General features: G+C 54.2%; 1 protein-coding gene across 1 annotated transcript in view; it reads left to right on the top strand.

Moving 5' to 3' along the window:
• Positions 1-3,808: 3,808 nt before the first annotated feature.
• The window catches only part of PCSK6 (proprotein convertase subtilisin/kexin type 6), a gene marked incomplete at both ends in the record, with an annotated part of 34,333 nt that continues 25,789 nt past the window's right edge, over positions 3,809-12,352 (top strand). The window contains 2 exons of the mRNA XM_080351384.1: positions 3,809-4,030; positions 9,906-10,010. Coding sequence (XP_080207510.1) covers positions 3,809-4,030; positions 9,906-10,010 — 327 coding nt within the window. The remainder of the gene's footprint in view (positions 4,031-9,905; positions 10,011-12,352) is intronic.

The raw sequence follows: 12,352 nt of genomic DNA, 5'->3' as shown, positions 1-12,352 counted from the left end.
CATGCTGTGGGTCCCGCTGGCCCTGAGCCGAGTGGCCACCCTGTCCCAGCACCCCGGGAACACCTCTGGGCCATGTGTGTGTGTTTGCAAAACTGCTTTTATTTGCTTAACTTCTTGCAATGCAGCACGCAGAGGCACAGCTCCCACTGCCCCGCTCCCTCCGCCTGCCCCACTGCCAGCCCTCCCCTGCAAAAATAGCAGCTTTTGGGTGCTTTATTTGCACTTTCCTTTCCTGCACTTGCCTTAAAAAGACACGGAAGGGCTTGGTTTTCAAAGAACCAGGGTTTAAATGACATTCTCCCCTGCTGCATCCTAGTCAAACTCTTCACTGTAGTCTTACTACTATAAGAAGCAATGGGCATTCATGGTATGCGGTGGGATTTTAACTGTAATTCATGGACAGATATAAAACTGCCAGGATTATTACAAATTTAATTCAGCAGGGTTTGAACGTTACTGGTTCAGCAGCGCCTCTTTCCGCGCTGTCTTTGCAGCAGCTTCTGTTTAACTGCTCAGCTCACAAAATTTATTGCATCACCGATTTCTCACAGTAATTCTCTGTGTTTTCAAATAATCTCAGGAAAACTGTTAAAACGGAGCCTCTGCCTTAGTCTGCATTCATTGCAAAGCACGTGGGGCCAAAGTCTGGTTTTCCTGACACCCCTGGTAACCCTGTGGGCTTGGCCAGGAAAATTGCCATCCAGGACATAAAGGGCTATGCTCTGAATTTCAAAATCATGGCAGCAGGACAGGGGACAGGAGAGATGTGGGGACTGGGGGACACTGAAACGCGGGTTGCAGTGTTGCAGTCAGCACTCAGGCAAGGCTGAGCTGGGCACCGCCAAACCCATGACAGACCACAAAGTTTTATTGGTGCAAACAAATTATCCCCTGAGCCGATACGTCTGGAGTCACAATCAATGGCCTCGGGATGTAAGGTTTGGGATGCAGGATGCTGCTGGGTTTTGTTGCCCATGGGGCTCTTGCAGTGGGATGCAGAGCACTCCTGGGCACAGATTCATCCTGGCTCCGCGGGGATTTGCCTGTCTTCTATCACCTAAAGCAGAGGCTTTCGCATCCCCCCAGGCAACCCCCTTCCTATATTCACTCCATTTACCATCAGAAAGCTTTTCCTACCATCAAACCCTAAACCCTTCCTGCAGCTGCCAGAGTCTGTTCTTCCCTCTCTCCTCCCCATTTTTTCCCTCCTTTGCAGCCCCTGCTGACATCAGGCAGCCCCCCCGACTTTCCCCAGCAGGGCGAAGTGGATGTTGTGATAGCAAAGAGATGAGGTTTCTTACCTATTCTTGCCTTTCCTCTGTGTCTCTCTTGATGTGTGTCGCACACATAGCACCCGCCAGCCTTGCTCATTCATCTCATGCACCTTAACCAATGGAAAACTTGAGGAAAAGCCCATAAACTAGATGGGAATGGATTCACAGTGTGCTTGTACTAATGGAAACCACCCTTTACTGCTTAATCAGAAGAAATGGCCACGCACAAACCCATCAGGCCTGCCTGGGCAGCTCGGGGGGTGGCCTTGTGAGGGCTCCTGGGATGACAAGCCTTGACACCAGCTCTGACATCCCCACACATGGTGACTGTTGCCAGCAAAGATTTCCACAAGCAACAGCTTATGGCAATTACAGAGTCACCAAACTCCCCTTTGCCTGTGGCAGCAAATTGTCCCATCCCTGGTGCCGGCACAACACCTTCCATCTGCGCACACAAGCCCTCCAAATCCTCATTTTGTTGATATTTCTAATTGCATGGGACAAGGTTGCTGCTGGCACAGCGACACGCCTCCGTCTGCCCCTCTCCATGTATTTGTGGCTGTGAGTGGGCCAGATCCAGCCCAGAGCGGGAGCTGCCGGAGGATTTTGGTCCTGTCTGATGCAGAACAGGCTCCCTATAAATTTCCCTTGGTTTAATCTTGCTGCTGAGCTAGGGAGGACTTTCCTATTAACTCAGCCTGTCAGTAGCTCGCCTGCCCGCTGGCAGGACTGGTACAAACACATGGTGATAAGGCCATGATTTTTCCCTCTGGCTTTAGTGATGGGATGTACCATGCACTCCGCGTTCCCTCCAACCACCCCATCCCCCCTCCTTGCCACTGGCATGGCTTTCCAGATGCCCTCGTGCCTGGGGGCTGCACTTAAGTGGGGTTTGCAAAGCTGTTTGGGGCTTGGGAAGGTATTTGCATTCAGATGGATGGGGCTGGGGGCGGCTACAAGGGCACTGTAAGCACTTTGTTTGGCAGCCATGGCTTGTACCCCAAATACCTCTCAAATCTGTTCAGGGCCTGGAAAACAGACAACACCCACTCCGGGAATCACAGCCACCCTGAGGGTATGCTGGCCAGAGCCTGTGGTTGCAGCTGCAGCGCTTGGCACAGCTCCTGAGCTCATCTCCAGCTCATCACCGAGCCCTGGGGGCTGAACGGGGGCATTTCTGAAGCTCTGATGTAATGTAGGTGAAGCTCTGATGTGATGTGAGCAAAGCTCTGATGTGATGCGAGCGAAACACGGCTTCGTTTTGGGGAGCTCTCAGCTTACTTGCAGGCCTCTTCCTGCGCTGGCAGGGAGGGCTGTGGAACAGAGCATCATTGACCCGCTCCTGAGCCCATCCTTTGTATGCGCCATTGCCTTCTCCCTAACAAAGCCTATTTTCTAATATCCCACGAGCTTTCTGCTGTCCTTTGAACGGTGCCTGTGGGAGGCAAAGACTCTCCAGCCCCTCTGCCTGTGCCCATGGCTCCCTGTGGTACCCCTTGTGCCCATCCAGTGCTCCACAGCCAAGGTCACCTGAGGAATCCTGCCCCAAAATTTGCTGCAGTTTGCCTGGGGTGCAGGAGGGATGCCCAAGGATACATGGCGGGTAATGCTGGGGGGTGCAGAGAAGATGCCAGGGGGATTTGGGAACCAGAGCTGGAGGGATACAGGGAGGAGGTGCAATGGGGGATGCCTATGGGGGTAGTGCAGAGATGAGGGGTGGTGGATGCCTGGGGGCATGCAGGGAGAGGGGAGAATATACAGGCGGGATGCCAAGGGCTCAGTGCTGGGGGATGCAGGGCAGTGATGGGGGGTTTCGGGTTGGCTGCCCCGGGGGGCCAGACTGGGAGGACACATGAGGAGCTGCCTTGGGGATGCGAGGGCACAAAGGAGGATGCTGGGGGGTGCAGGGGGAAACCCAGAGTGCAGTGCTGGGGAATGCAGAGGGATGTCCGGGGACACGCAGGGGTGTATCTGGGAAGCAGCAGCAGGACATGCAATGGGGTGCAGAGGAATGCAGGGGTGTACAGGGGGGTTTCTGGAAAGCAGCACAGCTGCATGCAGGGGGGATGCAGGGGGCACAGGACGTGTCCGGTTCACATGTAGGGGGGATGCAGGGGAATGCAGAGGGTTTGCCGGGGGGCTGCACCGAGGCTCGCAGGGGGGATGCTGAGGTGTAAAGCGGGGTTTCCGCGGAGCGGACCGGGACATGAAAGGGGATGCAAGGGGTTGTTCGGGGACACCCGGGGAGATGCAGGCGGTTATCCGGGAAGCAGTACCGCGTACACACGGGGGGTGCAGGAATGGCAGGCGGGACGCCCGGCGGCAGGCAGGGGGATGCAAGGGGGTGCTCAGAAACCGCCCCCCCTCCTTCGGGCGCCCGCTTACCCGCCGCTGCCGCCCGGCCGGGCCCTCCCCGCTGCCTCCACCCTCCCCCCCACCCCGCCCGGAGCATCCCCCCGCCCCCGCCGGGCTCCGGGGCCGCTTTAAAAGGCGCAGCTCCCCGCTCCGCCCAGCTCGGCACCGCGGAGCGCACCATGCCCGCCGCAGCCGGCCCCGGCCCGGGGAGCGCGGCCGCTCCGCCGTCCTCCCGCCTCTGCTTGCTGGTCCTGGCGCTGCCGCTGGCGCTGAGCGGGTGCGGAGCCGCGGCCGAGCCCTCCCGCACCGTCTACACCAACCACTGGGCCGTGCGGGTGCGAGGGGGCCCCGCTGAGGCTGCCCGCCTCGCCGCCGCCTACGGGTACATCAGCCTGGGGCAGGTAAGCGGAAGAGGGGAGCACCGGGGGGCGGGCAGATGCCGGGGTACCGGGAGCGGAGAATGCAAAGGGGGCTCGTACTGGGAGCCTGAGGGGGTCCTGGGGTCGTGGAGCTGTCAGGGGTCCCGGGAGTGGAGAGGTGCGGGGGCTCCCGGGAACTGTCGGGGCTCCCGGGAACTGTCGGGGCTTCCGGGAGCTGCAGAGGGATCTACACCGGGGGTCTGCGGAGGGTCCCGGGAAGATGTCGGGGGTCCCGAGGGGCCGGAGCTGCCGGGGGTCCCGACACCGGCAACCTGCGGGGGATCCTGCGAGTGGGGACCTGCCGAGGGTCTTGCACTGTCGGTCCCGGCTTCGGGAAACTGCCAGGGGTCCCGCGGAGCTGCCCGGTCTGTCGCCACAGGGGTGGTGCCGGGGGTCCCAGGGAGATGGGCCCCTCCCGCCCCCCGGAGCGGCGGGATGAGGACGATGCAGCGATGCTGGCGGAGCGATTTGGCACGGGGGGGCGGCCGGGCAGCCCCGACTCCGTTCCCCTCACCTTGGCCGCCGCTCCTCGGGGTGTCCTCGCCCCGCACAATCCGTTCCCACAGTGGCTGCGGGTTGCACAAGTTCCTCCCATCCCGGCGAGTTACATTTGTGGATTTAACAAACTTTGGACTCTCTGGCACCGGGTTTATCGGAGATGTTGAGAACACGAGGAACTTTTGCTTTCCATCCCCCGCAGAACACGGATGGTTTAAGGTGACTTTCATCACGGCAGCTCCTTTTTCCTGTCAATTTCTTCATTCTGTGTAAGCCCAGATATGGGCTGGTGTCCTCAGAGCTTCCTCCGGAGTTTATTACCTTCCGCACTGCTCAGCGCTCTGCTGGCTGGGTGGCACTTCAGGTTGTCTTCCTGCCCAAGGTGTCTCCTGGACCATAAATTATATCCTCGCTTTATATTGCAACCCTGCTTTTAAGTATAATTAAAGTCACGAGGTGCTGTGTAAACAAATTTGTGGGGGGGAAGGCTGAATCTGGGACGGTGTTTCCTGCACCAGTGTCTATGGGGGACAACCCTGCATGTCCTACCCTCCATCCCCTACCTGCTGTGATTGGCTCTTGCCCCACTGAGGAGAAAATCACTTAAATTATTCAAATGCCTCTATCACAGGGCCGGGTCAATGCTGTTGTGCAACCCAAAGAGCTTTTCGATGTTTATCCCTCTTCAGCCAGAGAATATCTGATTGAGCTTCCCACTCTCCTGGTTTGCATCAGCCTCACGTCAGCTCCTGGGTTGGGGTTTTGCTGTGTCCCTGCCCACTGGAGCATTTGTTTCTCACCAACATTCCGGCTTTCCCAAGCTCATCCCCATAATATCAGAGGCGTGTGGCCCATGGGCACAACATGGCCCCATTGGAGCATCTCTCCCTCCCCCCTGAGCCCTTTCCCGGGGCAGCTCCGCGCAGGCTGGAGAGCAAGGGAAATATTTCTGCGGTTGCATCAGGTTGTTCCTGGCTCCCGCCTTTCCCGCGGATGCTGGGAGGTCCTGCACCGCTGGGGCTTCCCCAGCTGCTCTCTGTACCCTGCCTTCAGCTTTCAAGACCCTGGGGCTTTTCCCACAGGAGCTTGTCTGTGGTCAAACCCCAAGGAAATGCTTTCCCTGTGCTTGTGGGGGCCTGGGTGTCCCCAGCTTCCCCTGCCACGTCCTCTGCCCATGGGGCTGCTGGGGACAGCACTGTTCCTGGTGATTCGTGCCCTCCCTGGGGTCCTGGTCCTGCTGGAAAACCCTGCCAAGGGGCTGTCACCATGCCATGGGGAGAGGGTTAGGTGGAGGCAAATGGTGGAGTCCCACATGTTGAGGGAGGAGGAGAGGTGATGGTCACGGAGGTAGCACAGCTGGGTGCAAGGAAGGCTCAGTTGTTGGCTGGTGAGCTCTTTTCCTCTGAGATGCAATCCTGGGGTCTGCTGACACATTCTTAGCTGGGAAGGGCATTGCACACACCCGTGTCTGCCCCATCTCCCAGCTGTCCTCCCATGTTGCCATGCCCAGCTCAGCCACCAAGACAATTTTAAATCCTTCTGGCTCACAGTAGAGTGACATTTTTCTTGGGGAATCATTTTCATCAACTTCTATTGAAGTGAAGTAAACAATTAAACAAAAGGAAAAGACTTTACACCCCCAAATGGCTGCTTGTTCCTCCCTGTGCTGGGCTGGGAGGAACCAGGACAGGCCCTGGCCAAGGGCTGTGTGGTGCTGGTGCCCTAGGCAGCACCTCCACTGCCATCCTGGGGTGGTGATGAGCCTGTTCCTATCCCAATAACGAGATTTATCTGATTTATTTTTCCTTGTGCGATGACCAAAGCATTGCATTTTGGGAGGGCTCTCATGTGCTCAGCAGTCTCTTCTGTGGTGCAGGAGGTGGGCAGGATTCATTTGGGGCTGGAATTGGAGCTTTCCTGGATGTTTGTTGTCTGGAGGAGGCTGGAGCGATGGTGTCCTTGCAGCCCTGGGCTCTGTCCTTACTGGGCTGAATCCAGCTGTGACCATTTGAGAATGACATTCCTGAAGGCCCTTGTGCCTGCTGGGCGTGGGTGGTGTCCCCAGGAGGAGACCAGGCTTGGCCTCCCCAGCCCGATCCGTCCTCCTGCAGGACACCAGCACAGATGCTAGTGTTTTCCAGAAATGGGCTGGTTTGGGTGAAATGCTGGAGGACTTTGCTGTGATGAGGAGGGAAGAAACAGGCTCAGCAATTCTCTTACGGGCTCTAGGGCTGCCATTGGTGGTGTACAGCTCCCAAAAAGCTCTCCTTTGCAATATCTCATTAGCTGCCAGCAACCTTGAAACTGTTGGAAATACTAATGGCTGTTAATGAGGCAGGGCAGGGATGGATGCTGCTGCAGGAGTGTCTCCCAGTGCCTCTCCAGCCTCCGTGCCTTTGTGGGGGCCCAGCAGGCAGCATGGGGATTTGTGGGAGAAGGGGAATGGAAAAGCAGGTTGGGAGGTGGATGACCCCCTTGCAATCATACCTCTTTTTAACAATGTTAAGTATTTGTGGAGTACTCCCTCTTGGCAAGGACCTCTGGAGGTCTCTGGCCCAACCCCCCCCCCCTCCCCCCCCAATTAACTTGGGGGCTAAATCAGGCTGTATGGAGCCTCAACTGGGTGAGATTTGAAGTTCTCCAAGGATCGAGATCCCACCATCTCCCCAGGCCCATGTGTCTCCATCCTACCCAAATAATTTGTCTTTATACCCAGTTAGGATTTCTCCCCTTGCGACTTGTTGCTTCTCATCCTTTTGCCATCCATCTCTAACTACGTGGGTCCCACTGAAGCCATGAGAAGCTCCTTCATCTTCAAACTCTTCCCCATTTGGCTGGATGACACTGGCAGGTGTGTGGTTTTTTGAAAGTGGAGCCATTGACACCCCTTGCATAGTGACAATGGCATTGTGGGGAGCAAAACACATTCATGTTGCTTCTGAATTGCTCCAAGATCTGCAGCTCAGCTGAGCATGGTGGAACCAACCAGGGCTTCCTCTGCCTCAGTTAACAGGGGAGAAGAAAACTACCTTGGTGCTGTGTGCAGGAGAAAACTCAGATCTTTTGGGTGTCTCCAGTAGTCCCATCCATAGGGGTTGCATTGCTGAGCCCCCACCAAGCTGGCTGACCTCAAGGAGGAGAAAGAATACTCTTGCATTTAAAAAGAAATGGCAATTTTGAATTTTTCTCCTTAGAATAGCTCAGGTAGAAGTGGCCTCTGGAGGTCACTGGGTCCAACCTCTGCTCAGAGTGGGGCTGGTTTTCAAGTTAGCCTCAACTTAAGAAGGTTTTTCCTTATTTTTCCTTCAATAAATCCCAGGAAAATAAAGAACCTGGAGCACAGAGTGCTTCTCCTGCTGCTCTCACCAGACATCCCCAGACCTTGGGATGGGTTTTCTCCCTCCCTGTCTTCTTGCAGATTTGCATTGCGTGGTAATTTTGCATTTGTTTCTGAAAAGCCCACTCTGGTGGGAAACAGAAGTGCTTCTTCAGCCGATGCTTGTTTATGGAGCGTGATCCTGTTATGATGAGTGCCAGAGGGACAGGAGATGAGAATAAACTGAATATTATAACCCTGCAAACTCAAGGCTGAGCTGGTGGATGCGGAGCTGAACCTGAAGGGTAGCCTCACGCAAATTTTCCCTACAATATGGGGACGTTGGAGCATCCTCCTTCTCTTTCCTAAGTACAAGTGAATTTAAGGAATGGGCGTTAAAAACCAAATGCAGATTGCAGTGAGCAGCCACTTTGCATGTAGATGTTACAGAAAATGCACAGCTACGCTGTAAAGCAAAGAAAAAGGTGGTGGTGGAGGGGGAGAGAGTGTTTAAAGAGCTTGAGTGGAAACAAATTACAAAAATCACTACCGACAGTAAAGACAAGTTGGTGAAATGACGTTCTGGCATAAAAGGCAGAGCAAAACTAATTAAATATTTAATGCTTGTAAGAGGCACTGGCACATCTCAAGGTATTGTGATAAAGATGTAAGTAGTTGTCATCATCTGCTTCAGCATCTGGTCCGGACAAACCTGTTTGCTCCCCCCACCCTGTCCTGTTGTAGCCAGCCCTGGTGTGGCCTCGGGGATGTCACCCTGGCTCCTGGGTCACATGTGGCTCTGGGGATATCACATGTGGCTTCAGGGATGTCACCCCAGCCCCTGGGTTGCAGACAGGCTCATGGCACAGCTCACCCTGGTCCCTTGAGCCAGGCACAGGACCTGCCCCTGGCTCCCAGCAGCTCCTGGCCATGGCGTGGGTCTTTTCAGAGGGGAGAAAAAAAACCAGCCTCAAGGGAAAAGGAATTTTTAACAGAGACCCAACTGGTACCAAAATTGTGTGACTGGGGAGCCAGCTTTTGGGTTTTCCCCATCCCTAAGTCTGCGAATCCCTTTGGGATGCTCTTCATGTGGTGTCTGGCCAATAGAGCTGCATTGTTGCATAGTCATGAGAATTTATCTGTGCTTTTGGGTTGGAAAAGAGGAGTTAAGGTGTCTCCAGCTGCTGGGATAAAAGGGCTGGAGGCAGCGCAGCCACCCAGGGTTCATCAAGGTGGTGTGGCTTTCCTGCAAATATGGGGCATTTCAGCTCTGTTCAACAAAAACAAAACAACAACAACAACAAAAACCACAAAACAAACAAGCAAATAAAAAAAAAAAAGGCAAAAACTTGTAAAGGAGAAGCATGGGGCTTTCCTGAGCTGAAGGGAGCTGGTGGGGCTGCATTTTCCAGCTTGCCTTCACTCCCAGGCTGCACTTACCACTGGGGAGGGACTCGAGGCAGGGGCATGTGTTATATATCCCTTGGGAAGCATCACTGGTTTGCTTGGAGATATTTTAATTTTATTTTTTACTCCTGCTGCCATCTGTGACTCCAGGTTGAGCATGGTTATATCCTGCACTTCCACAGAGCATCCCAGGATTAGCAGGGATGGCGTTCTCCTCTCCTTACGGGGCTGTTTGTGCTACTGGAGCGTCGAGTGGGGAAAGGCAGCGGGATGAGGCACCGCTCCCCCAGCTCTGCTGCAGCTGCTGAGCTCATTTTTATCTCATTATTCCTGCTTGGGAGATGATGGAAGGCGATTTGTAAAGATATATTTAATGGGTGAAAATTCATAAAAATGTTTTCTGCGCTCTGTTGTGCCGGTGCAGCATCTAGCAGTGGCACTGGGGTTAGTGCCAGCATCCTGCATCCCCTCCCTGAACATCGGGTTTGTGTTGTGAGACGCAGCTGCACCAACACACAAAGAGGTGCTGCCAGCACCAAAATGGGGTGAGCCACAGGAAAACCTGGTTTTTTATATATATATATATATGTATGTATATTTTATTTTTTATTTTTTAAAACACTCTCTTTTTTGCAGATTGGAAGTTTGGAAAACTACTACCACTTTCACCACAGCAAGACGTTTAAGCGCTCGACGCTGAGCAGCCGGGGACCACACAACTTTCTCCGTATGGACCCCAAGGTACAGGGCTGAGCAGCCTGGGGTTCCCCAGGCTCTGAGGGGGTGGTGGTTTGTGGGTCCCCATTTCCCCTAGAGAAGCCCATTGACTTGATCCAGGTCAAGTGTGAGCCTGAGCATCTTGCAATGACATGTTATGCTTGAACTGCAGCCCTGTGCGTGCGCGGGGTGACTCATTGGCCACGGGTACGTCGATCGGTGATGAAAAATACTGAGAAGTGACTAAACGTTAACATCTGCCTGAAACCAGGAGGAAGAGGGAGAAAAAAAGCCTTGCAGGGTAGAAAGGCTGCTGCATGCTCAGGGTGTTGATCCAGTTGCCACAACATTTGCTGCCTCTATGGTTGCTATGTGTGAAATCCTTGGCAATGGCCCTGCGTTGCTTTTTCCTAGAGCAAGCATCCGAAGGGATTTTTTCAGTGCAGCTGAATTGACAAAAGTATCAGGAGGGCGGAAGGAGAAGGCGAGGAGGGACAGGCAGGACCTGGGTGAGCTGGGTTCGGAGTGATGACAGCAAAGGGCTGCGGCTCTGCCTTGGCTTTCTCATCCCCAGCCCCACCTGGCACCTGAACCCTGCAAGATGCTACTTCTGCAGTGCAGCGGAAGGGTTAATGTGTAGGGAGGGGAAAGGAAGAAATAAGTACAGAAAAAGTCATTACAATGAAGGTACCTGTGCTGCAGCAAGTGGCTGGTGCTTGCACTGATGCTCCTGGCTGCCCTTGGGATACTCTTACTTGAAATATTTCCAACTCATCACATCCCATTCACATCTCTCCAGGCCCACACAGCACCCCTGCTTTCCTCAGCCAGCTGGATTTCCAGTGAGATTTGCTGTTAAATATTTGAGCAGGGTCTGTAGCACCTTTCTGAGGAGGCACACAGGTGATGTTGCTGGTGGGGTGCCCTGCAAGCGCGCTGGGCTCTAATTGAAGCTGATGGCCCTCGGGGAGGTGTGCAGGCATCCCAGCAACTGATGAATTCAGCTCTGCAATTGAAATACTACCATTTTGATAAGTCTAGTTATAATGCAAACCAAATCAATGAGCTTTTAGTCTTATTAACATTTACCTTGCCTCGCTCTGTGGACTGCAAACTGGAGCAATTAGCTCCTGTTCTCTTAATCCTTCCTTATCAGTTGGAGTTCAAGGCCTCTTGGCATGTGTTGTCTCTTCCATGCACATTTGCAAATTGTTCTGGAGATATCTCAGCACTTGGATGGGAAAACATCACCGTGAGGCACAAGGAGACAGGAGCTGGAGTAGCGAAGATGGAAAGAAATCTTGCAGAAAGCCTGACAAAACAGCAAATTCAATTATTTGCAGATGTTGGGTGGTTCATGCCTTCCAGGGACTATTGTTTCCAGTGCCGTTATTTATCAGTTTGCTCTGCTGTGGGAGTTGGTGACACAAGGACCAGGCATCACCCAGGGTCCCGGTCCCTGAGGGACCACGCTGCTGCGGAGCTCTCCTTGTGCCCCAGGAGCCCCCTGTGGCTGCGGCTGCTCTGTTTGGGGCTGATATGATGTGGTAGGTGATGGAAGGGGAGGAGAGGTGTGGCAAATCCAGCAATTCTGGGGGCAGGTTGTGGTGGTGAGGGTAAGAGGTGTGGAGGTACATTGGGATGCAGAGCAGGGTCATGCTGGCTCAGTGGGATGCTCCTGTTGGTCCTCATGGTGCAGGACACTTCAGCCTCACTGCTCCAGTCTCTTAATCCTCATTGGAGGATGTTGCAGCCTCAGTCCCTGTGCCTTTGTCCGTGTACCACAGCAAAAGCTGGGGAAGGGGCTGGAGCACAAGTGTGATGGGAGCGGCTGAGGGACCTGGGGGGTTCAGCTGGAGAACAGGAGCTGAGGGGAGACCTTCTGATCTCTGAATTGCCTGAAAAGAGGTTGGAGCATGGAAAAAGCTGGTCTCTTCTCCCCAGCCACAAGAGACAAGTCGAGAGGAAACAGCCTCAAGTTGCGCCAGGGGAGGCTGAGGTTGGATCTGGGAAACAATTTCTTCCCCAAAGGGCTGTCGGGCATTGGAACAGGCTGCCCAGGGCAGTGGTGGAGTCAGCATCCCTGGGGGGGTTGAACAGATGCAGAGATGATGTTCTCAGGGACATGGGGTAGTGCCAGGAGTGGGGTAACGGTTGGACTCATTCTTGAAGGGTCTCTTTCCAACCAAAATGATTCTATGATAAAACCGACCCCACCTAAATTTCTGCCATGCTTTGTGGTGAGCATGCTGGAAGCATCTGGTTTGTCCTGGACCTCAGCTTTAATTGCTGCATATCCACTAGAATAAGTCAAGCAATCGCTTTTCTGGAGCTGCATCCTCAACTGTGCTGGTGATCATGTTCGG

The sequence above is a fragment of the Nesoenas mayeri genome, assembly GCF_963082525.1.
Source record: "Nesoenas mayeri genome assembly, chromosome: 11".
Taxonomy (NCBI): domain Eukaryota; kingdom Metazoa; phylum Chordata; class Aves; order Columbiformes; family Columbidae; genus Nesoenas; species Nesoenas mayeri.
This window is presented reverse-complemented; position numbering and strand designations above follow the sequence as displayed.